This window comes from Panthera onca, chromosome E1 (assembly GCF_046562875.1).
Source record: "Panthera onca isolate mPanOnc1 chromosome E1, mPanOnc1 haplotype 2, whole genome shotgun sequence".
NCBI classification, from domain to species: domain Eukaryota; kingdom Metazoa; phylum Chordata; class Mammalia; order Carnivora; family Felidae; genus Panthera; species Panthera onca.
Window position 1 is genome coordinate 16,036,403 of NC_138352.1, and position 25,142 is coordinate 16,061,544.

Consider the following 25,142-nt stretch of genomic DNA (forward strand, 5'->3'; position numbering starts at 1 on the left):
TGGTACTTGTCAATTGAGGACCAGTTATTTTTATCTAAAATTATCAGCTGTTGAAGCCAGTGGGAATAACAAAGACCTGCTTGGGAGGGACTGAAGTCCTGATTCTGGGCCTGTCTCTAAGAGCCTCTTGTGGGTCTCTTGCCTCGTGAGGCTGCAGGATGGTGTCTGCTGCTGTTACGGGTGGATTCCAGCCCCTTAATGGACAGCGTTCAGAGCTTTCAGCTTTTGTGTTTGAACTTCTGTTAAGGGCGCTTGAAGGCCTTTGCGTGGCAGTTCAGGTTATGAAGTCTGACGAGGCTCCTGTGAGGTGGGCACAGGGGAGGTCCAAGGGGTGGTCACACTTGAGAGAAGAGAGAGATGTCATGCATCTTCCGGGGGCTGGAGGTGCCTCTGGTCTGGCTGGCTTGTCCCCTTTGCCCGGTGGGCCTCCCCCTGGCCAGGGCCTGCTCGTGGAGGTCGGCCCGGGTGGGCACTGCCCTCGGGACACTCTGCTTTTGTGTTTCGTAGTGCTCCTCCGACCGGTTCCATCAGCTTGCTGTTAATTTTGGGCGAGGTGGCAGGCCTCCTTCAAGTGCCACTCGCTTGTACTGTTGTAAGCCAGCAGGTGCAGGGGGCTCTAGTTGGTGGTGGTACGAGGGTATTTTCCTCCAAACTACTGCGTGTGTTAGGGTTCCTCTACGAAGGGCCTGTGGCTGTTAACTAAAGATATGGAGCCATTTTGACGTGGCCGCCTTCCATGAAAGATGTGGCCCTGGGTGGGCTTGCTGTGGCACAAGTGAGGATCGTGGGCTAAGCTCTGTCCGGTGACCCTCCTGGAACTGGTTGTGCCAGTTTTGATCGTGTTTACATTTTGTCCCAGTTGTGTGAGGCAGGACAGCTGTGAGGGGGCACGGTGCTTCTCCGTAGCACTGGGACAAGAGTCAGGCGCTCACAGAGGGATGGGCCCCTCCTGCCTGAGTTCTGGCCTGACTGCTTTTTGGTGTGTCTATGTTGTCACGCCTTCTGGGGGACTGGGGACAGGACCCCACATAGAGGTTCCCAGCAGGTGCCGGGCTTGTTGAGAGTGCGCCCACTCGTGCACAGGAGAACTCCCAGGTGCTTGTAAGCGGCACCCCTGAGCCGGTGTGGTGTGGGGGACTTTCCTCCCGGGTCCTGGGTGGAGCTGCTTTTCTTGGCCTTGACTCGGTGGTGGCTGCAGGGAGCCCTAGACCAGTGTGTCCTGCTTAGCAGCAGGGCGGACTGGCTCCCAAGCAGCTGACAGCCTGTGATTCACAGGCTTGGAGAACATGCCCCGCGGGGGGGAAGCTGGTTTGCAAGCTGGGGAAAAGCAGGCCTGGGTGGGTAGCAATCGAAAGGTGTGGTAGTTTAGAAGATTACTGAGAGACTCCTTTTGTTTGCACCTTGCCGCTGTGGTGGTTTCTAGAACAACAGAAACAGACCTGATGGTCATTGTTCCTGGGCTGCAAGGCTGCCTTCTCTCCAATCTTGAATGCAAAGTATGTGCTCTCACCGGGGGTTTCACCTGGCTCCTGTTTCCTGCCTCCATGAGCACAGGAGCGCACCTCCTGCTTGGTGGCCTGGCTGGCGAGTGCTCAAGCCCCTCCGGACGAGAGTGTTCTCCCGTGGCCGCTCCCTCCCGTCGTGGAGCCTCACTGTCTCCTGTGTCTTGCGTGGCTGCACGCCCCCCGAGTGAATGGTGGTGAAGATGCCCCATTTTTATGTGTAAAACAGGCCAATGAACAAAAACAAAGCCCTTTGTAGATTTTTTTCTGGTGCTCCCTTTCCACCCCTCTGCCCTCGAGTCTGTTCATGAGGGAGTCGGGACTCCATGACCGTTCATGTGTCCAGACTGCTCGCGTTATCCTGTGGGGTTCAGGGCTGGGAAGAGCAGAGGAATAGAGCTCCTTGCACCCATGACAGCTGGGGCGTGGCTTCCTCCTCGTCCAGACAGTGGCCGTGGCCTGCCTCGGTGCCGATCCCCTTCTGTGTGGGGCCGCGTGCCGGCACTCCTGGGAACTTGTCACCACTTTTATTCTGTTCTCTCGTTGAGACTGAGTAAGGAATTTGGCAAATAAAGAACGATGGGAGATACTTTTGGTATTTCATAATATTTTAAATTCTTATTAGTTTAGTTGGTGAGCCCAAAGGACACTTTAACCAACTGCTGAGTGTGTCAGCTGTGCTCCGGGCTGCTTACCGTGCATCCCAGCAGACCCTCTGCACAGACGGGTCCTCTTCATGGTCCTGCCGTGTGTCCCCGTCCCACCTCCAGTGTGGCATCTGCCGTCCAGGTTAGACAGGAGCACCCTTGCCTACAGGGTGAACTTCCTGAGCAGGGAGTTTGTTTTCTGTCGTGTAACAGCCCACCCCAAAGCCTGTGGCTTAAAACTGCAGCCGCTGTTGTGTGTGTGGATTCTGTGGGTTCTGACAGGCCGGGCACGGGGTACCTTGTCTGTCCCTTGGTGCTGACGGGGTGGGCGCAGTGCTCAGCTGGAAGCCCACACAGTGGGGGCACTCGAAGGGCTGAGCACTTCCTTGATGTCAGGACCTAGTGTTGGGGGGCCGGGGAGTCTAGTGTTCCTGGGTCCACATAGCAGTTCTCGTTTTGCTGGTTAAATACTGTTTCTGAAGGAGAAGAAACCCTAAGAAATTCTTAGACGTGCTCAGTGTAGGATTCTTTGTTTAAGGGGCTTGGATGCCTGTATGAATTACCATTTTTCTTTCAGACCCGAAAGTGGAGGGTAAAATTCTAGGTTGAGCATTCTGGAGGTTGTGAGGCCTGTGCACTTGGAGGTGGTCCCTGGTTATGGGAGATGGGATGGGGGACACCATGCCAGGGCCCCCCAGGACGAGGCTTCTCACGTATGTGAGAAGCATGGGGAACCTGTCTCACTTGCTGACTGAGAATGACAGACACTCTAGGAGTGAGCGTGTGGGCTCCTCACCTTCGTGAGGGCTGCTTGGGCCCGTAACTTCTACCCTCGGATGTCTTTTCGTATACACAAGTTAATTAGAAAAATACCCAGTGAGATTCTCCACTCTCCTGTTAAGGCTCATGCCCTTAATGGCAGCTGGGGCACATGTCAGAGGTGACACCTTGCCCTCCCTAAATGAAAGGCCTTCTCGTTGTTTCACTCCTTGGCAATGTCCTTTCAGAAGATTGCCTCTCCCGCCTCCCGTCACCCCTTTTCATGACAGAGACTGTTCTGTTCTTTTGTGATGTTTAAAATAAAACTATGGAAGATGCAGTGAACTATTCTGAAAATTTATGTTCTAAATTTGTATTTGCAACATTTAATATAATTTTTTTTTTTTTTTTAGGCGCAAATATTTAAGCATGGAAAACGTGAGGATTGTTTACCCTATGGTAAGGTTCACTTGTAACAAGGTGTGTTTGTGATGTGAGTCTCTGTACGTGATCAAGTGTGTCTCTTTCAAACTGTATTCATAGTTACAAAGTCTGTAACTTGCTGTATTTGGACGCTGTCATAGTTCTTTGGCTTTTTGTTTTAGGTGTGCATGTGTGCTTTAATTGGATTTTTTAGGCCTGGTGTGGGAGATCTGGGTTCTTTTTTTTTTTTTTTTTTTTTTTTTTTTTCAACGTTTTTTTATTTATTTTTGGGACAGAGAGAGACAGAGCATGAACGGGGGAGGGGCAGAGAGAGAGGGAGACACAGAATCGGAAACAGGCTCCAGGCTCCGAGCCGTCAGCACAGAGCCTGACGCGGGGCTCGAACTGGGAGATCTGGGTTCTTGATGCCCCGTCTGCCAGGTGTTGATTCTGGGAGACTTGGTGATGTGGAGACAGCCTGAGGTCACAGCTGAATTCTCCCTGTAGCCACGGTCACAGTCTCTGACCCTTTGCCCCCTTCTGTTAATTTTAGACAACCTCAATTTATGATAATAAGTTCTCTGATTCTTGCTGCAGAGAGGTTTACTACTTGGACCAAGAGAAATTTCTTGGAGTTATAGGTTTTAGAAGATGTGTGAACAACTTTTGAATAGTAACGCCTATTTTTTAAAAACATCTTCAGTATGGAAAATTTCATACATGCGTGAAGGGAGAGAGAGTGTGTAACGACCCCCACATTCTATCACAGGCTTCACAGTTTTTTTAAAAAAAAAATTTTTTTTTTTTTAACGTTTATTTATTTTTGAGACAGAGAGAGACAGAGCATGAACGGGGGAGGGTCAGAGAGAGAGGGAGACACAGAATCTGAAACAGGCTCCAGGCTCTGAGCTGTCAGCACAGAGCCCGACGCGGGGCTCGAACTCACGGACCGCGAGATCGTGACCTGAGCCGAAGTCGGATGCTCAACCGACTGAGCCACCCAGGCGCCCCAAGGCTTCACAGTTTTAATTCATGGGTACCTTGTTTCCCGTGCTCCTCCTCAGCCCATCCAGACCCCTGCTATTTTACCTGTTTCAGTGTGTATCCCCCAAAGATAGGACATTTTTGAAACATCCCTTGATGTTACTGTCACATCTGAAAAAATGAGCAGTAGTTGCCCGATGTCTTCACACACCCTCCTCAGCAGACTTGTACACACAGACCCGGGGTTTGCTCTGTGTTACCGTCATTCATGCCCAGGTCAGTCACTGCACGTCATTTGGGTCTTTGGGGAAATTTTTCAGATGCTGTAACAACTTGTCCTGAAACCCTGCCCTCCTTGTTTCTCACATGAAATGCCATCTTGTGTGCTCTCCTGGCCCTTGCTCCACCCCCCCCCCCCCCCCCCCCCCACCGGCGCCCACCTCATTCCCCCCAACAGCCTTGGCAGCGTAGGGGCCTGACCACCCATTTCCCTGTTTGTAGGGACCCTGCCCCATCAGGCCCGTCATGCCTGCACGTCTCCTGTAATCCATGGCGTGTTCTTTCGCCCGCCACGTTTTGCATAAGCTCTTGTTTGCTCGGCGTGGTCTCCCCTCTCTCTGGGGATCCTCTTCTGCCAGCCTACACGCTACTGCTCACAGCCAGAAAGTTGAGCAGGGTTGACTTGAGCTACACTCGATAAATGACGTGCGATCAGGTCGGGGTTCTTCATGGAACTCTGGTGTGGTCCAGCCCAGGCCATCACACTGAACCTGGGGGAACCTGAGGATCACCTGTGGTTTTCATGTCGTGGATGCCAAACACAGAGTATGTTTGGGAGACCGTGGGGGACCCTTCCCACCAAACTGAGCCACATGTGCTGTTGTTCGCAGCCGCAACGGTTCTCGAGCGCCTGGCGGGTTGCAGGCTCCCCTGCAGCAACCAGACCCTGCTCCGGAAACTTGGAGTGAAGCTCGTCCAGCGGCTGGGACTGACCTTCCTGAAGCCCCGGGTGGCAGAGTGGAGGTTGGTAGGCCAAGCCCGAGCGGCCCGAGCGGCCTGAGCGCCTGTGGGTGAGGCTCGTGTGGTGACTGCCTGGGTTTGGGCGGCCGGGGAAGGAAGACTGCGTCCCTTCTGCTTTCGTTTCATTGCTTCCATCACAACAGTGTTGCTGATTTTGAAAAGAAAAGTTTTTCCCTTTTTTTTCCTGTCCCTACATCTCCTTTTCTTTTTTTCTGTCCCTACATCTCGTGGTTAGAATAACTGAAGGTGGAGTGGTGACAAGAAAAGTTTGCTGCTGCATTTCATGTGACGTTCAGGTGCAAGATGACTACCGGTTTGGGCTCACTGTCGGGAAAGCTCCAGTAACGATAAGACTGAACACAAGGTTCTTTCACAGAGAGCAGGCTCTCTCTCAGGGCCGGTTCAGAAAACCACACTGCCTCTGCCTGGGGGTGGGAACTTCACAGTCTGAGGTGGCCTGCTTCAGTGGACAGATGGCTTGTGACAGTGCCTCCCGTGGAAGGAGGCCCTTCTGTGTTCCCCATACTGTGTGCTTCACGGTCTTCAGTTCCCTTGTTTTGTTTCGTTTTGTTTTTGAGTAACAAGAAGCAAGTTTTCTCTTTGTTCGTTTTTTGCATTTGAAGTATTGGTCAGTGACCTCCTTGCCTGAGGCTCGGCTGCAGGCCTCCACCACCATGCAGCTGCAGCCCGCTGCATCCGGGCCGTCCCCACTGTCGGGTTCGCAGAGGCCAACCCCTTCCCCTCGTCTCTGGTCGTCAGCCCTGATTAGGTTGACTGGGTGTTCCGCACACAGAGCTCCCACCAACTCCACGTTCCCAGGCTCTCACGGCTGATGCAGGCATGCAAAGGTGTGTGGCTCAGGGTGGGCGGCTTCATGAGTCCACCTGTTGGGCCCGTCACGCAGCCTCCTGGGAGGCTGGCAGCAGTGCCTTCCTTGGCCGGGGTGGTGGGGGACAGGTGGAGTGGGGTCTCCAGTGCACGTGAGCCTCTGTGCGACTCCACGGTGGCTGGAGAGAGCTAACAGTGTTCAGTTTATTTCAAGTATTGATATGACTGGTTTGGGAAGAATTGCTTGGCAAGGTTCAGCTCAGCCTTTGTCTCAGATTACAGTAAATTCCAGAGAACTGTGGTATGTCTTAGTGATGTTTTACTGAAATTAACTTTTGGGTCATAGAGCTTGTTCTGTGAGAAGTTGTTTGTGAGTCTAAATGTTGGTGGTTAGTTTCTGAAACTGTAGAGAAAACATTCAGTAATACGTTAGGGTTTTCCAGGGAGAGAGAACCAACAGGGTGAGAGGGTATGTGTGTGCATACACATAGACTTGTAAAGAATGGGCTCATGTGATTGTGGAGGCTGAAGTCCCAAGATCTGTAGGGTGAGTCAGAAAGCTGGAGGCCCAGGAGAGCTGATGGCATTTGAGTCTAAAGACAGGAAGAATTCCTTTTGACTAAGGGGAGGGTCGGCCTCTTTGCTCTGTTCGGGTCTTCAACTGATTTGGTGAGGCCCACCCACACTGGGGAGGGCAGTCTGTTTTATTCAGTTTACTAGTTTAAATGTGAACTCTCATCCAGACACACTGTCACAGGCATACACAGAATAATGGTTGACCGAGTAGCTGGGAACTCTGTATCCCACTTGAGTTGACACATAAAATTGACCATCACAGGTACGACAAATTTATTGATTTATTTTTTAAGAGAGACAAAGAGGGAGTGCAAGTGGGAGAGGAGCAGAGAGAAAGGGAAACCCAGAATCCACAGCAGGCTCTGTCCTGACAGCACAGAGCCTAATGTGGGGCTTGAATTCACTAACCATGAGATCATGACCTGAGCTGAAGCCTGCACCTAGCCGACTGACCCACCCAGGTGCCCCTTATTTATTTATTTCTGAAAACAAATTTTTTATTTATTTTTATTTTTTATTTTATTTATTAAAAAAAATTTTTTTTTAACGTTTATTTATTTTTGAGGCAGAGAGAGACAGAGCATGAACGGGGGAGGGTCAGAGAGCGAGGGAGACACAGAATCTGAAACAGGCTCCAGGCTCTGAGTGGTCAGCACAGAACCTGACGTGGGGCTCGAACTCACGGGCTGTGAGATCATGACCTGAGCCAAAGTCGGACGCCCAAAGACTGAGCCACCCAGGCGCACCAAAACAAATTTTTTAAACGTTTATTTATTTTTGAGAGAGAGAGAGAAAGAGACAGAGCATGAGCAGGGGAGGGGCAGAGAGAGAGGGAGACACAGAATCCGAAGCAGGTTCCGGGCTCCGAGCTGTCAGCACAGAGCCCGACGCAGGGCTCGAACTCATGAGCCGTGAGATCATGACCCGAGCCGAAGTCAGATGCTCAATTGACTGAGCCACCCAGTCACCCCTGTACTTTTTTTTTTTTTTCATTTCATTTTTTTTTTTTTTTTTTTAACCTTCAGTACACTTCTGCTGTTGGCTGTCTTCCCTTGATGAGGAGCAAGCCTGTTGGCAGGCTGGTAACTCACTGGTCCTGCACCCTCCTCCTGAGTCCTTGTTAGGTTGGACTTTTTTCCGTTCCTTCTCCCTGGAGCATAGCTCTTGCTCCTACAGTGTGCTCCTCACTTCCAGTGCACGGCTGTTTGGTCCCCCTTGCTGGGCCCACATCTCAGTGACTCCCCAGCATTATATGACCTCCGAACTCCGCTCAGCTCTCAGCCTCCCGGCTGTTCTCAGGTGGTGCTTCTGGGTCTTGCCGTGCTCTTGCACATCTTAGAGGTTGTCCAGGGATCCAAGGAGACTTCTGTGCAGAATTGTGTCTTCCTTCTCAGTAGCTACTTTTTCTCCAACATCTGTCCCCAAATACTAGCCATCTCTGTAGTCATGAATATTTTTTATTCAACCCAGCAAAACTGCTGCTCTCTGCTTGGACCCTCCTTTCTTGTGCTGGGGTTTAGAAAGTACCTTTGGGGGTGCCTGGGTGACTCAGTCAGTGCAGCGTCCAACTTCAGCTCAGGTCATGATCTCATGGTTTAGGAATTCGAGCCTCTTGTCAGGCTCTGTGCTGACAGCTCAGAGCCTGGAGCCTGCTTTCAGATTCTGTGTCTCCCTCTCTCTCTCTGCCCCTCCCCCACTCACTCTGTCTCCTTCTCTTAAAAATAAAGAAACGTTGGAAAAAAAAAAAGTACTTTTTGGGATGGGGGCATCTGGGTGGCTCAGTCTGTTGAGCATTATTTGACTTTTGATTTTGGTTCAGGTCATGAAACCAGGGTCAAGGGGTTGAGCCCCATGTTGGGCTCTGAACTGAGTGTGGAGCCCGCTTAGATCCTCTGTCTCTTCCTCTGTCCCTCTCCCCTGCTTGTGCATGTGTGTGCTCGCTCTCTCTCTCTCTCTCTCTCTCTCTCTCAGAAAACAAAGAAGTACTGCTGGGGACGAAGCAGGGGTGTGAAGGTGGGGTGCACCTGGGCACCTGCTTGCTGTGCACAATTGTAGCCTGTACTTGGTTGACTTCTCGTGGGTGCCAGTGGCTGACTTTTGTCCAGGTTTTGTAGTTGTTTGTGGCGGAAGGGTAGGTCCGATTGGCACCTGACGCGTCTGTCATCTTTAGAGTTTCTGGTTACTGAGGGTTAAGGTGAGTACTTTTCCTACCGAGTAATCGGCATGTGTACTCATTTGAGGAGAACAGGGACAAGGACAGCAGCCACTGTGTGTGATCTGTCACCGTGAGCGTGTTCTGTGGTGGCTGCTGGCTACTCTCCCTGGATTAGCTACCTGCCGCTCCTCTGGTTCTGACCCCCAACTCTGAGGTGTTTTTTTTCCCCACACTAGTCTGTTCTTGGACTCCAGCTGGGTGTCCCGCAGTTAAACTCCATTCTGACCCTGTCCACCTGGAAATCTTGTCTGATCCCTCAGGTTAAGAGGTCAGTCCTACAAAGTCTGCCCCCCTCCCCACTTCCTTCATTACTTCAGATTCCAGTAGTGGGTCCAGGTTGTCACCTGTGACTCAACTGACCCACATCTCCCTTCTCAGGCTTGATCAATGTGCCAGAGCAGCTCACAGAGCTCAGAGAAACGTTTTGTTTACCGCTCACCAGTTTATTATAAAAGGATATAACTCAGGACCAGCCAGATGGAAGAGGTGCAGAGGGTGAGGTGTTGGGGCACAGCCACCCTCCCTGGGTCTCCATGTGCTCACCAATCCAGAAGCTCTCCAAACCCCATCCTTTTGGGTTTTTATGGAGCCTTTGTCACAGAGGCACAATTGATTAAATCATTGGCCATGGGTGATTGACTCAGCCTTTGGCTCCCCTCCTTCCTTGTGGTGGTGGGACTGAGAGTTCCAACCCTCCAGTCGCGTGGTTGGTTCCCTCAGTTAGCAGTCCCCATCCTTAGGTGACCTAGGGGCTTTCTAGAAGTCACTTCATTGACATAACGGAAGACACCTTCATCCAAAAATGGTCAAAGATCAAATATATGTCTCTTATTATAAATGACAACATCACAGTTATGTGAAAGAATACTCCAAAGTTTAGTAGCTTAAAATGTATTTTTTAAAAAAAAACTTATTTGAGAGAGAGAGCAAGCGAGTAGATGAGGGGCAGAGAGAAGGAGAGAGAGAGAATCTTAAGCAGGCTCCACGCCAAGCACAGAGTCCAGTGCGGGGCTGGATCCCATGACCCTGCGTTCATGACCTGAGCCGAAATCAAGAGTTGGATGCTCAACCAACTGAGCCCTCCAGTCGCCCTGCGATGATGCATCTTTATCGTCACCATTTCTGTGGATTGGGAATCTGGGTGTAACTTAGCAGGGTCCTGTGGTCAGAGTCTGTCTGAGGCTTCACGAAGGTGTTGGCCAGGCCCGCTGCCATCTCCAGGCTTGACTTGGCGGGGGCCCTGCAGCCAGGCAGGCTCCTAGCGTTGCCGGTAAGACTCTGTTCCTCGTGGGCTATCTGCTGGCGACCTTCCAGAGCTCTTGGCGCCAGGCAGTGCACAGTGCAGTGGCCAGCTTCTGTCAGCGAGAGGGGGGGCGGCAAGACGGAAGCCACAGTCTCCCTGAGCCGCCTTGGGAAGGACGTCTCCTCACCGCTGCGCTCTCCCAGCAGGAGTCACTGGGTCTGGGCTGTACCCAGAGGAGAGGATTGCATGAACGTCAGAAGGTGGGCCGCCTGCCACTGTCCTCGTTCTCGGTTGGAAACCGGTCCAGAGAGTTAACCAGCTGCTCAGGGCCACAGTTATCAGTGCTCGAGCTGGTGTTCAGGTTTCGGGCTCTGCCTGTGAAGCTCTAGCTGTCTGCGCTCAGGAGTCCGCCTCAGGCTGCCGCCCCCAGATGCAGTCTGTGCCTTGACTCAGGCACCTTTTGTGCTCCAGGCTGTGTGCCGATCCAGGGCCACCCGCCAGGCTGGCCGTGTGTACTTACCTCAGCACCACGCACTGGTGCCCGCCTTCCAGGAGGAAGGGCAGCAGCGATGGCCTTTCGTGCACATCCTTGCATCTGACTTGTCACAGGCCTCTAGGTAAGGGCCTCCTCTGACAGATGGGGACACCGTGGCAGCCGGACGCTCAGGAGCTGTGCAGAGTTGGACGGTGGATCTGGCCTGTGCTGATGCCCTCGCAGCACACGGATGATGCCAGTGGCCTCGGCTGGGGGGAGGAGGGCTGTGGCTGGTGGGGCCTGAGAGGGAGGCTCCAGAGACAGCATCCGCAGGGGCTGGCCGTGTGAGCTGCAAGGTCCGGGGTCGCTGGGGGCCTGAGGGGCAGTAGGGGTAAGAGGCAGAGCGCCTTGTGAAGAAGGCCAACGCCCACGGGCTGGTGAGTGCCCTGGCGCCCTCCTGCAGTCCTGCTCTGTCCCCTGCCTTTCTGCCTGGACACCGCACAGTACTCGGGGGCTTCTGAGTAGTGCAGGATCCTGTGGCTGACCTTGCGGATGCCAGCCGCTAGCCGCTCCATTTGTTTTCTGTCCTGTCTCTGAAAAACACATGGAATTGTCACAGACATCCTTTAAGATTCTAGGGGACACCAGATTCTTGATTTCTGTCGAGATAATTTGTCCTCAAAGCTCCGGCAGGCATGGCCGCTGGTCTGAGGTCACGTGTGTTTGTGCAGGTACCAGCGCGGCTGCCGCTCGCTGGCCGCTAACCTGCAGCTCTGCACCCAGAGTCCGCGGGAGCCGACAGTGCATGCCGAGACTCCCGCTGGTGACGGAGACTGTGATGTCCCCGAGGAGGTGGAGAGCGTGATAGGTGGGTGCAGTCCCTGTGGGCTCTGGTCTCTGGGTGGCGGCGAGGCTCCTCCCAGGTACATTTATTGGCCATGCACCTTTGCCACCTCTGTGCTGGCAGCACGTGGCCTTCCGTGACCTTCCCCACCCTCACCTTTCATGGAGTTCGTGGCTGCTGGTCTGTAGTCTGGGGGCCCACGACCCTTTGGCTCCTGGACCCTGTCTTTCTGTTCGCTGTTTGCTCCCCTGTGTGAGCCCTCCTATTTCCACCTCACTCCCTAGGCACCTCAGGACAGCTCCATGCCTTCAGCCTTCCCCCAAGCCTGGCCTGGGTGTATTGCGCTGGTGGCCTCAGGCCTTCTCCTGAGGGGATGGAGGCGTGGCTGTCTTGGGCCCTGCCCCGCTCTCACTCTGTGACAGCTCCTGGCCCCGCACACCCTGCCTGCTCCCCGACTCCCGCCAGGTGTACCCGGCAGGGCCAGCCTCCCTGTCCATGAAGGACAGCCCTGTGCCTCCCCTGTTTTCCTCCCCTTCCCAGAGCTGTCTGCCCCCACGCCCTCAGGGGCCCTATACTGCCCTGGTCACAGTGGACTCGACCCATTCACAGGCTCCCATCTTTCCTCTGTGTCAGCCTTTCGCAGGCTGCCTGGTGCCCTTGGTCAAGGTTTCTGCTGACTGAGGATTGCCAGGCTCTTTTCTGAGCAGCCTCTGGGCTCTCCCGACTTCCTTCGGGCCCCTGTGTGGCTGTTCTGGAATTTGGCCTGTGCCCGAGACCCCAGCAGAGCCCCTTTCCTGCACCCTCTTGCAGAACTGGCCTCTGGGAAGTCTTCCTCACTTGGTGCTTTCTGCCCAGTGTCGGCTCTGGTGGGCGGATCTACTTTGTAGCAACGATGGCAGGAGTAGGTTTTTAAAAACGAAGAATTAGAATAATTAGAATTAACATTCTTGATGTGAGTCCCTTCACGGTGCTCGAGTGCTCTGCAGGGTGGGTTATGTTCAGGCTCGGAAATGAACTTCCCCAGCACTCGGGCGAGCGCGTAGAGCTCAGACCTGGCTTTCCCGTGTTCTTGCAGAGCAGCTGCTGATCGGGCTGAAGGACCAGGACACGATTGTGCGGTGGTCTGCGGCCAAAGGGTAGGTGCCTGCTGTCCCTCCGCAGGGGGGACATCCTGTCATTCAGCGCGTCTTGTGCAGTTGAAAGCTGGGAACAGCTTCGAGATTTTTATAAGGTGGAACAGTTTTTCTCATTTACATTTATTGTTTTATGTTCTCATTTTAAAGGTAATTACTGGGGAATGAGGGGGCTTCATTTCCTTGCCTGTCTGGCTAGAGTGGGCGGAGTTATGAGCATATCCGCTTGCCTTTCTTGCCTTTCAGAGGTTCCTTTTCTTTCAGTTCTCTGTCCTCAGCAGCACAGTACCTGTCCCTTTCACAGGCAGGCGCGGTCACTGTATAGCGAGCGGAGGCCGGCACGGCCTTATCTAATCCCAGAGCCCCTGAGAGGGAGACTGGTGTTGGTCCTCTGTTTGCCTGAGGAACGGCGTACAGAGAGGTGCCCTCATGGGGGAGGTGTTCGCTTCAGCAGCAGGCAGCCTCTGAGCCCCAAGTCATGTGTGGGTGGGGTGGGGTGGGCCGGGCCCGGAGGGATGCTGATCCATGTCAGGGGGTGTCTGGTGTGGATGTGCGGCAGCCTGCCATGCGGGGAGGTGGCCTGGAGGGGTCAGGCCGACAGGGGTGCCATTGACCATTGGTAGCATGGGGCTGTCCTGTGGGCACTCCCACCCCTTTGTCTCCCTCCCTCAGGAGATGCCTGTGTCTGTCTGTTTATGTCACCAGGATGGGGCTCCCTACCAGGCAGGTGGCCTTGTGTAGAGCAGAGTGTGTGTGAGGCTTGCCCTGGGTCTACCTGTCTTTCCTGCTCTCTGGGGGGAGGGCAAATTGCCGGGGACAGGTCCTGGTGGCTCGGGCCCCCTCACGACGGGCCCGTGATGCTGACAGAGTGCTGCTTCTCTCTTTCAGAATTGGTAGGATGGCTGCGAGGCTCCCCAAAGAGCTGGCGGATGATGTGGTTGGGTCCGTGTTGGATTGTTTCAGGTATGTGAGAAGATCAAAGGGAGACGTGTTTCTGGTTGAAAGCAGTGGCTTTTCTTCTATCCTTTTACATTTTCTTTCAATTGAGCTGTTTGTCAGAGCCTCCGCAGCCTTTTTTTCTTTTTTTTGAAGTTAAATTCGAGAACTCTAGTTATTTCTGTTATCTTTCTTTTTAGAACAGAATTTTTTTTAACGTTTATTTATTTTTGAGAGAGAGAGAGTGTGAGCAGGGGAGGGGCAGAGAGAGAGGGAGACACAGAATCTGAAGCAGGCTCCAGACTCTGAGCTGTCAGCACAGAGCCCGAAATGGGGCTCGAACCCACGAACTGTGAGATCATGACCTGAGCCGACATTGGACACCCAACCGACTGAGGCACCCAGACACCCCTAATTTTACTGGATTTGAATTTAAATAGCCACATGTGGTAATGGTCATGTTGTGTCTAGGTAGCCCGTGGTGCAGGTGTGGGCTGGGATGCACAAATGGCAGGTCCTTGGGGTCTGGGCCTGGGGCCTGCAGGCCAGGGGGCAGAGCAGAGACTCTGGCACCAAGGGTGCACTGTTAGGTGCACAGTCCCAGAGGACTGTTAACTTTGCTCGTGGAAACCTCTCTGGGGGTTTCAGAAGCAGGTGCTTCTACGAAGGGTGTTGGTTGGGCCCAGCCTCACTCCTGCCCTCGTTAGCCGGCTGCTGATCTTCTGGGGCTGTTGCTGTGGGTGTAGGAGAGGGTCTGTCTACCCTCCTGGGCTCAGCTATGCACACTAACTGCCGAGGGTGCTCTGTGAGCACCTGCAGGACGTGCCCTCCCCCCGGAGCAGCCTTCTTCTGGAGCTTGTCTCGAGCCTGCTCAGCCACAATTGGAGGAGTGCAGGGGAACAAGATGTCACATGGGGGTCACCTTTTGCAGAACAATGCTGTGTGTCTGGCCAGTGCGTCTTCCAGTGGAAACATTTCACCGTTGTCTGCCTAGCGGAAAACGTGCACTCCTTACTGTCACTCTGAAACGCCCGAGTTAGGGAAAAGAGAGTGCTCCCTGTCCATGTGATGATTCTGCTGGCTTGTTTATTTATTTTTATTTACTTTTTATTTATTAAAAAAAATGTTAATGTTTATTCTTGAGAGACAGCGCACACGCTTATGAGCAGGGGAGGGTCAGAGAGAGAGGGAGACAGAGTCTGAAGCAGGCTTCAGGTTCCGAGCTGTCAGCACAGGGCCCGACGCGGGGCTCAAACTCACCAACTGTGAGATCGTGACCTGAGCTGAAGTCGGCCGCTTAACCGACTGATCCACCCAGGTACCCTTCTGCTGGCTTGTTTTAGGGTGTCCTCTTGGGTTTCTTTTCTGGGGGTGTGGTGTTGGGTATGCTGATGACGCTGGATGTCGCTGGTCCAGGGCGGCTCTGAGAGGTGGCTCTTGTGTGACCACGGGGGAGCCTCCTGCTCTCCGGAGAGGGCAGCACTTTGAGCCAGAGCTCTGGAGCCTTTCCTCCCTGGCCCCTTTGCCCAGGGCACAGCAGGTCTATCTCAAGTCTTTTTCTCTATTTCCTTCTTAGCGCATTTCTGCACCTGCCCTCTGGGGGTAATGCTGTCTCTTTACCCAGCCCTCCCTCGGGCTCTTCCTTGCCCAGCCTCCTTCCTTCCCTTTGCACCAGTCCCCTCCTGCCCCTGCCGGTGGCGTCCCTGGTGCTGGCTTTTCCTGGCGGTGGCTGCTCCAGTGTTCCTGAGCCTCCCTCACTCCTCCGGGCCACTGTGTCTCTGCCTGGAAGCCTGGGGCCCTTCACCCTAGTGCATCTTGACCACACTCCTGGCATACATTTCCTCTTGGCCAGACATCTGGCCTTCTGGCCTGGACCCGTGGTCTCCTTTAGTCATCTTCATTGGTTTAATCCCCAGACACTTCTTTGCCGTTGTCTTGTCATTGCAGTAAGCTCCTCTGAGTTCTGTAGTGAGGTCGTGCAGGGTGGAAACTGTCTCACTGCTCTTGATTCCCAGAGCTGGCAGCCTGGAGCCGCAAGCAGGCCGTTGAGGGAAAGGGCCCGTGTGCAGAGGCATGAAATTACCTGACTGCAGAGCCTGGCTCACAGAGGGGTCCCCCCCAGCCCAGAATGCTTGAAGACCCTGAGAGGCAGGAGCTTGTTGGGTGGAAGATGTGTGTGGGGTGGGGGCCACAGGACTGGCTGGTCACCTGGCATAGCTGGGATCTTGTCCCTTGTTTTGTGGGACATACAGTGACATACGGTGAGCTGCCAGCTTTTTCTGAAAGGGTCAGAACAGGACATTAATGTCATTAACTGTGAGCATACGCCTCTCCTCTCCCTGCTCTGTTTCTAGGCCAGGTTATGTAGCACGAAGCCACACACGTCCCCAGGTGGCTTTACATTGAGCCCCATAGGACCAGTGTGAGCAACATGGCCATTGTCCCCTTCTCCGTGTCTTGTCCCCTGGATGTGCAGGTGTCCTTTGGTACCTGTGCACCTCCCCTCCCTGGCCCTGGCGGCGTTACCTCGGGGCAGGACTCCACAGACAGGCGCCACCCACTGCCCCAAAGCATCTCTTTCTAGTTAAAATTCTGAAGTACACAAAAGTGCCAATGTTAAAATTTGAAATGGTCGTAAAATCTTTGGGACAGGTATTTAATAAAACATCTGGAACTTGGGGCACCTGGGTGGCTCAGTCGGTTGAGCATCTGACTTCAGCTCAGGTCATGATCTCACAGTTGGTGAGTTCGAGCCCTGCCCTGCGTCAGACTCTGTGATGATAGCTCGGAGCCTGGAGCCTGCTTCAGATTCTGTGTCTCCCTCTCTTTCTGCCCCTCCTCCACTCACGCTCTGTCTCTGTCTCTCTCAAAAATAAAATGAAACATTAAAGAAATTTTTAAAAACATTTGGAACTTAAAAATTTGTAATTGGAATTGTAAGTTGGTGCTGGTTGATGGTGAGGTTCAAGGGAACTTGGTGAGTCTGCCTCCACAGGCCCTGACATGAGGGAGGGACCTGCCGAGTGAACGCATGAGACTCGCTCTCTCCTGTCTGAATGTTCTTGTGCTTGTTGCTTGTGAGGCATGCAATCTAGTTGGTTTTCCTGAACATTCCAACATCAAACTGTTGCGTTTAGGGTAGGAAAGAGCCCTGCAAAGTCTCTTGCTTTTTGGGGAAGCGTATTTCACTGTTTATGTTGGCCGCCAAATGTAGAAGCTCTCAGGACAGCCCTTGTGAGTCTAAGAAACCCCTCTCACTGGTCCTAATGTCAGAGGTGTACCTTAAACAAGAGGGCTTCCAGACCACTTCAGGGACAATTTTATTAGATATAAAATTTTACCTGTTGGTTCATTGGCATAATCATGTATTAAAAGCCTGTGTTTCAAATAGTGTGAAACAATTCTCTAGAAGACTTTCCATTCTAATTTTTTAATCTCTACTCTGAGCCAGGAAGGGAGATCTCCCCACCTCTTTCTGTGAACGCTTCAAGTTACCGGGGTTTTGGTGACTTGAACAGGCTGAGTCCTTGGCTGTGTAGTCAGCTGGCACACGCGGCCGTGGCAGGAATGGTGTGTAGAGCCTGGGCGTCCTGCTGACGCATATCTGCAGACTGCTTTCTCTGTGGTCCCATGTGGGGCCCTCAGGACCTCTCCTTGTCATCGGGAGATCTGAAGAAAAGTACTGAGCACAGCACTTACCTACCATTAAGTTGCAGGAGTTTCTTTTTTATTTTTAATGTTTATCTATTTTTGAGGGAGGAAGAGAGATAAAGCACAAATGGGGAAGGGGCAGAGAGAGAGGGAGACACAGAACCCAAAGCAGGTTCCAGGTTCTGAGTTAACAGCAGAGACCCTGACGCGGGGCTCACACTCACGAGCCCTGAAATTGTGACCTGAGCGGAAGTCAGATGCTTAACCAACTGGGCCACCCAGGTGCTTCACAATTTTATTTCTTTAGCCAGCAGATGCTTTAAAAACTCACTAACGGTGTGAGGGGTGGAGGGCGCCTGGTGGCTCAGTCGGTTAAGTGTCTGACTCTTGACTTCGGCTTAGGTCACGATCTCGCGGTTTGTGGGATTGAGCAGCATGTCGGGCTGTGTGCTGACAGTGTGGATCCTGCTTGGGGTGTTCTCTCTCTGTCTCTCTGTCTCTCCCCCCTCCCCCTCCCTCCCTCCCTCCCTCCCTCCCTCCCTTCCCCCCTTCCCCTCTCCCCCTCTGTCTCTGCCTTTTACCTGCTTGCATGCACTCTGTTCTCAAAAATAGTAACTGTTAAAAAAGTAAAAAGTTACAACTCACTGGTGGGTCTCCGCGAGGCTCCCAGGCACAGCGTGGACACCTGCAGCGTGTGCACGTCGGGGGATGAGCGGACGCGGGCAGCCCGGTCTCAGGCCTTGTGTGTGTGTCAGCTTTCAGGAGACGGACGGTGCCTGGCACGGTGGCTGTCTGGCGTTGGCAGAACTGGGCAGAAGAGGCCTGTTGCTCCCTTCACGGCTGGAAGACGGTGAGTTCCGCGCTCGCTTGCTCTGCGCTCTCAGTGCCGCGTGTAGCTCGTTGGGTGCTTCGTGTCACTCCGCGTCTCCGGCTGTGAGCGCGAGCACACCGGGCCTCTGCCCTCGCTGACAACATTGTTTGCAGGACAGAGCGGACTAGGCCTGTTTCTCTCAGCCTGCCTTCTGGTATCGACCGTTCTGATTTTCTGACTCCCCTTCTCCCTGCTGCAAAATGTTGGTACCACAGATACAATGTTGGTGTCTGGATTTGGAGGGCCAGGAACCATTGTGATGTCTGAGATCTTCTTGTCCCTCAGAACTGGTTTTCACCCCTGTGGGGGTGCTGTTCCCTGTTGAGAAGTTGTGTCCTGCCTCTGTTTATCACCTGGAGTGCATCATGGTCCCCTAGGAATCAGGCTCACACCAGCAAGGGGTGGGGGCGGAGGGCTGGAGGAAACTTGGCAGTGAGCCTGTGCAGGGGGACAGGGGCACAGTGCAGCAGACGCAGAGAGGACCGCCGAACTCTAAGCGAGTGTGTCCCAGCTGTCGGGTCTGGACGCGTGCAAGTGCGGCCCTGTCTGGTTGGTGGGAATCATCTCTGGGTGTGGCTGGTGGTGCCTCTGGGCAGAAGGGAAGGATGCCTGCAAAGGAGGGAGAAGGTCACATCCTGGGGTGTTCACCATAGGTGCTCTGTGCACTGGGGGGTTGACTTCCGTCCAGAATAAAGATGTCTGTGCACAGATGGCTGGGACCCTGCATCTTACTCCGCGGCACCTGAGCTGTGGGATGTCAGAAGTGATGGCTTTGCGTTTGGCATCGTGAAGCGGGAGGAGGGCTCTTAGACCCTCAGAATTCTATTTACTCTTACTATTTATTTTTGGGAGCTTTATTGAGATATAATTTATGTACCATGAAGTTCACCCACGTAGAGGGTACAGTTCAGTGGTTTATAGTATATTTTACAGAGCTGTGCGACCGTCATCATCATCTAATTTCAGAACATTTATGCTGCCCCCAAAGGAAACCCCTGTACTCAGGGGCAGTCACTCCCCATTTCCCCTCAACACACCCACCCCAGGCAACCAGTAATCTGCTTTCTGTTTCTTTAAATTTGCCTTTTCTGGTCATTTTTCATAAATGGAACCTATGATCGCGGTCTTGTGCCTGACTTCTTTCACTTAGAGTGATGTTTTCAAGGTTCATCCATGTTGTAGCATGTAACTCTGTTCCTTTTTATGGCCGAATAATATTCCGTTGTGTGGATATACCACATTCATCAGTTGATGGACATTTGGGTTTGTCACATTTTGGCTATTACGGAAAATGCTGCTGTGAACATTTGTGTGCAAAAACGTTTTTTAAATTTTATTTTGAGACAGAGCAAGAGCATGAGTGGGGGAGAGGGGCAGAGGGAGAGAGAGACAGAGAGAGAGAGAGAGAGAGAGAGAGAGAGAGAGAGAGAGAATCCCAAGCAGGCCCACATTCAGCATAGAGTCTGACGTGGGGCTCACTCTCACGACCGTGAGATCAACCGTGTTGTTACGTGTAGCATGTAGTCTCTGTTCTTTTTTTTTTTTCTGTTTTTAAAAAACTTTTTTTTTTTTTTTTTAAATGTTTACTCTTGAGAGAGACAGAGACAGAACGTGAGTGGGTTAGGGGCAGAGAGAGAGGGAGACACAGAATCCGAAGCAGGTTCCAGGCTCTGAGCTGTCAGCACAGAGCCCGATGCGGGGCTCGAACTCACGAGCTGTGAGATCATGACCTGAGCCGAAGTCAGACGGCCAACCGACTGAGCCACCCAGGCGCCCCATCTTTGTTCTTTTTTTATGGATGAATAATATTCCATTGTGGATACACCACACTGTTTATCCAGTCATCAGCTGATGGACATTTGGATTTTTTACCTCTTGGCTAGTATGAATAATGCTGCTGTGAACATTTGTGTGCAGGTTTTTTTTTTAAGTTAATTAAAAAAAAAATTTTTTTTTTATGTTTATTTATTATTGAAAGACAGAGAGACACAGAGCGTGAGCAGGGGAGGGTTAGACAGAGGGGAGAGACACAGAATCTGAAGCAGGCTCCAGGCTCTGAGCTGTCAGCACAGAGCCGGACGCGGGGCTTGAACTCACAAACTGCGAGATCGTGACCTGAGCCGAAGTCGATTGCCCAACCGACTGAGCCACCCAGGCGCCCCTTAAGTTAATTTTTTTTAACGTTTTTTATTTTTTTTTAATTTATTTTTTGAGACAGAGAGAGACAGAGCATGAACGGGGGAGGGGCAGAGAGAGAGGGAGACACAGAATCGGAAACAGGCTCCAGGCTCCGAGCCATCAGCCCAGAGCCTGACGCGGGGCTCGAACTCACGGACCGCAAGATCGTGACCTGGCTGAAGTCGGACGCTTAACCGACTGCGCCACCCAGGCGCCCCAGTTAATTTTTTTTATGTTTATTTGTGAGAGAGAGATAGAGCGTGAGGAGGGGAGGGGCAGAGAGAGAGGGAGACATAGAATCTGAAGCAGGCTCCAGGCTCTGAGCTGTCAGCACAGAGCCCCATGTGGGGCTCAAACTCACGAACCAGGAGATCATGACCTGAGCCAATTTAACCAACTGAGCCACCCAGGCACCCCCTTTTAAATTTTATTTGAGAGAGAGAGAGAGAGAGAGAGAATGAACGAATGAGGTGGGGAGAGGGGTAGAGAGAGAGAATTGCAAGCAGGCTGCATGTTCAGTGCAGGACCTGACCTGGGGCTTCCTCTCATGACTGAGATCATGACCTGAGCCGGAATCAAGAGTCGGACGCTTAACTGACTGAGGCACCCAGGCGCCCCGTGTACAAGTTTTTGTGTGGACATAAGATTCTAGTTCTCTTGGGTATGCATATAGGAGTGGGATTGCTGGGTCTTCTGGTAACTCCATTTTTAACTTTTTGAGGAAAAGTTTTTTTCTAAAATGGTAGTACCATTTTATATTTCCACCAGCATGAAGGTTCCAGTTTCTCCACACCCTCCCAAACGCTTGGTTTTGTCTTAGTGGATGTGGAGTGGTATCTCATTGTGGCTCACATTTGTGTTTCCGTGACTCATTAATGACGCTGAGCCGGCTTAATTAATGCCGACTGTGGATATCTTTGTTGGAGAAATGTCTGTTCAAATCCTTTGCTCATTTGAAAAATCAGGCTTTTTGTTGTTACCATGAGTTCTTTATGTATTCTGGGAGCCTCTCACCAGATAGAGGACCTGTGGTATTTTCCCCCATCCCATGGTTGTTTTCACTTTCTGGTTGGTGTCATTTGCGCCAAAGCCCTGCATTTTGGTTGATTTCAGCTCACAAGTCTTCTGTGTGCGAGTGTGCCACAGACAAGGTGAAATCCCTCCCTGGGTAGTTTCGACTCCAGTAGAGCCTTTTCTCTGCTTTTCGTGCCCGAGAGTGGCTGGCGTGTGCGTGCCCATCATATTTTACAATGTTGTGGTGCCCACTGGTCACTAGCCGCTGGAGTGAGAGACTATGAGCGTTGGTGTTACGAGTGAGGAGTGTCTCGCTGTTGCTTAAAATAGAGAAGATGTCCCGTGTGGTCTTTACTTGACTGGCCGGTCGCCTCTAGCCTGGCGGCCCCCCACAACGTGTGCTGAACCCTCCTGTGGGCCCTTGCCGTGCCTGGCGGGGCCTGAGGGAGCTGTGCTGTCTCCTGCCTGGGAAGGATGGTGCCAGGCCTGGCAGACAGAGGTCTTGTCGAGGCGTAGGCTCCACAGGCACCAGGCCCAACACTTGTTCATTTTTCTTCTTTTTCTCTTGCTCCTCAGACTGGATGATGCCACTTGCCTGCCCTGTCTTCAAGTTCATGGATTCTTGCTTGCACGTGTTCAGATCTGTTATTGTACAGCTCGACTGAAGTTTTCATTTCAGTGATGGTGTTTTTTCAGTTTCAGAATTTTTATATGGTCTCTTTTTACAGTTTCTATCTCTTTTTTGACATTCCATATTTTTTTCGATATTGTTCTCTTGGTTTCCTTTAGCTCTTTGAGCATATCTGAGGAATCTGTTTAACGTCTTTGTCTGGTTTTAGTACAGTGTCTGGGCTTCCTCAGGGATGACGATTTCTCTGCTTTTCTTTTTTCCTTTGAACAGGCTATTCATTTCTGTTTCTTTGTATGCTTTGTGCTTTTTTTTTTTTTTCTTTGAAACTGGACATTTTGAAAACTATAATACTGTAATATGGTAACTCTGGAAATCAGGTTCTCCCCCATCCCCAGGGGTTTGCAGCTGTTGCTTGTTGAAGGTGATTGTTGTCCATTTGTTGACCCCCCCCCCCCCCCCCCCCCCCGTCTGTTTGCAACAACTGTGTTCCTTGTTGTGTCTGGTCACTGAAGTCTTGGTTCTGTAATGTCTGCAGATAGCCAGTGACCTAACAGATTTCCTTAAATGCTGAAATTTTGTAGACTCTTTCTTCACAACATACCCTCCTGATTTCTGCAAATTTCTGATGAGATGTTTGAGTTCTGAACAAGTTGAGTCTGTCAGTTTTTGCTGGCTTAATGGTTGTTGTTGTGGTGGAGGGACTGATTTGTGATGTCATCCGAAAACTAGCATTTGACTGGGTCTTCTGAGTGGAAACAGATGTCAAGACAGTATAAAACGTGTAGAGATTCTATTGGGGAGATGCCCATGAGAGAAAGCAAGAAGGCTGGCGGAACTCCTGTCTGACCCCGAGGGCTGTGGGGGTGGGGTGGGGCTGGGGTCCTCGAGCCAAAGTCAGCCGTAGAGGCAGGCGGTCCCGTGTCCCCAGAAGGGGCCATGCTGGTATCGCTGCCACACTCTCTCCCTGGCAGAGGCACCTTGGGGCCTGGGGTGCAGCCTGTGGCGGATGGGGCCTGGCTGTTACCGCAGCTCTTCCGTTGCAGAGTGCTGACCTCTCCTGAGGTCCTGCTCCCCACAGGCCTGTGGTGTGTACCTCAGTTCCCAGGGGAGTGGCTGGGCCCTGGGTGGAGTTACACTCTCTGGTGCTCCTGACACAGTCCTGGCACCTTCCTGTTTGGAGGACCAAGTCCTTACTGATTTTTTTTTTTTAAAGTTTTATTTATTTTTGAGAGAGAGCACGAGCAGGAGTGGGGGAGGGACAAGGAGAGAGGGGGACAGAAGGTCTGAAGCAGGCTCCAAGCTCTTTGCTGACAGCAGCAAGTCTGATTTGGGGCTTGAACCCACAAACAGGGAGATCAGGACCTGAGCCAAAGTCGACACTCACCTGACTGAGTCACCCAGGCGCCCCAAGTCCTTACTGATTTTTAACCTTTTGTACATTTTGCACTGTTGGATGTTCCAGTTTTGTGAGAAAAGTGAATACCGTGACGAGATATCTTTGACTTCGCATGTGAAGTAATTGTTCTGTGCTACTGAATTAAAATGCTTTTCTCCTTGATGAGTGTGTGTGTGCTTCATTTCACGCCTACCGTGTCTTCCTGCCCCATGGAGTGTTGTGTCGTGCTGAAGACTGGAGCTGGTGATGGGGGCAGACTGCACGGGCCCCCGATAAGACTTCAGGAAGGTTGTGGTCAGCATTTTGTTCCCTCTTTGCTGTGAGTTCAAGGACCCCTTTAGAATCTTTTTTCAGCTTTGTTGAGATATAGTTCACCTAACCATACAGTTTTCCTATCAAATACCTGATTCAATGGTTTTGGTATATTATTTAAAAAAAAATTATAGAATATACGTAATATAAACATTTGCCATGCTGTTTTTAAGTGTGTAATTTGGTGGTATTTACAGTTTGTACAACCATTGTCACTATTGCTGAAAACTTTTCACCAGCCTGAACTGAGACTGTTTCCCCGCTAGACTCCCCTCTCCTATCCCCTGCAGCCCCTGGTAACCACTCCTCTGTCTGCCTCTGTGAACCTGCCTGTTGTCAGTGTTTCATCTATGTGCACTCGTGTAAGATTTGTGCTTTTCTGTCAGGCTCATTTCACTGAGCATAATGTCTTCAAGGTTAGTCCATGTGGTAGCAGGTGGCAGAGTTTCATCCCTTTTTATGGCTGAATGACACTCTGCTGTGTGGTTTTCCACATCTCATTTACCTGCTCCCCTGTCAGTGCAGGCTTGTGTCCTTTCATCTTTTTTTAAAAAATGTTTTTGTGTTTTGAGATAGAGTGCATGCGGGGGGAGGGGTGGTGGTGGGCAGAGAGAGAGCGGGAGAGAGAATCCCAAGCAGGCTCTGTGCTGTCAACGCAGAGCCCACCTTGATGTCGCGGATTGTGGTATGATGACCTGAGCCGAAATCAACAGTCAAACACTTAACCCACGAGCCACTCAGGCGCCCCTTGCTTTCATTTTTTGAGTGTTGTGAACAAAGTTTCTATGAACATTGGTGCACACTTAACCCGTTTGAGTCCTTGTTTTTACTTCTTTTAGGTGTATACCTAGGAGTAAAATTGATGGGCCACAGGGAAATAATTTTATATTTAACTTTTTTGGGGTTTATTGCTTTTTATATATAAAGGTTAAACCCTTACAGCTCTGAGGCTGGGTCACAGGTGACTATAGGCAGGTGGCATAGTCAAAACATCAGGAAGACCATTTTCTTGTTACAAAGATCTAGGACCGCATTGTGCTTTTAGAGACAGATACGAAGGGCCTGCTGGGGTCGCCGTGTCTGTCGCATGTGACCTTAGGGGGGGATTGCAGTAGGAGGGGTCAGTCGTCATGCTGCAGATGCACGCAGTTCCACGGCAAAATCTGCAGGTGGTGAGGGCCTCTGCCCTCCCTGAGAGCCCTGAGGCCTGCATCTGTGCCCACCCCGCACTGTCCCAGGAGGACTGGACAGTCTTAACTGTCCCTGGTTCCTCTTATCACTTAAGGTGAAGCCTGACACTTTTGGGTGAGCTGTAAAACATGGTGTTCTCAGAATCTTTGGGCCCTTGATATGCGAGGTCTGCGTTCTGTGTGTAAAGCGAGAGGCGAGAGCTTGTCTGTAGGGTGCTGGGCTCTGGGTCCTGAGTCTGGAACACAGCTTGTGACGTATGGTTTTGCTTCCTGCAGGCTGTTGACTTGCTGGAAAGCAGGGGCACCCTGTTTTG

The 25,142-nt window shown here is 51.9% G+C and overlaps 1 protein-coding gene across 1 annotated transcript in view; it reads left to right on the forward strand.

Annotated features, from left to right (window-relative positions):
* The window catches only part of TBCD (tubulin folding cofactor D), a 161,289-nt gene that overhangs the window by 26,127 nt on the left and 110,020 nt on the right, over positions 1-25,142 (forward strand). The window contains exons 8-13 of the mRNA XM_078437956.2: positions 3,322-3,367; positions 5,206-5,338; positions 11,404-11,540; positions 12,592-12,652; positions 13,538-13,612; positions 17,992-18,086. Of these exons, the coding sequence (XP_078294082.1) occupies positions 3,322-3,367; positions 5,206-5,338; positions 11,404-11,540; positions 12,592-12,652; positions 13,538-13,612; positions 17,992-18,086 (547 nt within the window). The remainder of the gene's footprint in view (positions 1-3,321; positions 3,368-5,205; positions 5,339-11,403; positions 11,541-12,591; positions 12,653-13,537; positions 13,613-17,991; positions 18,087-25,142) is intronic.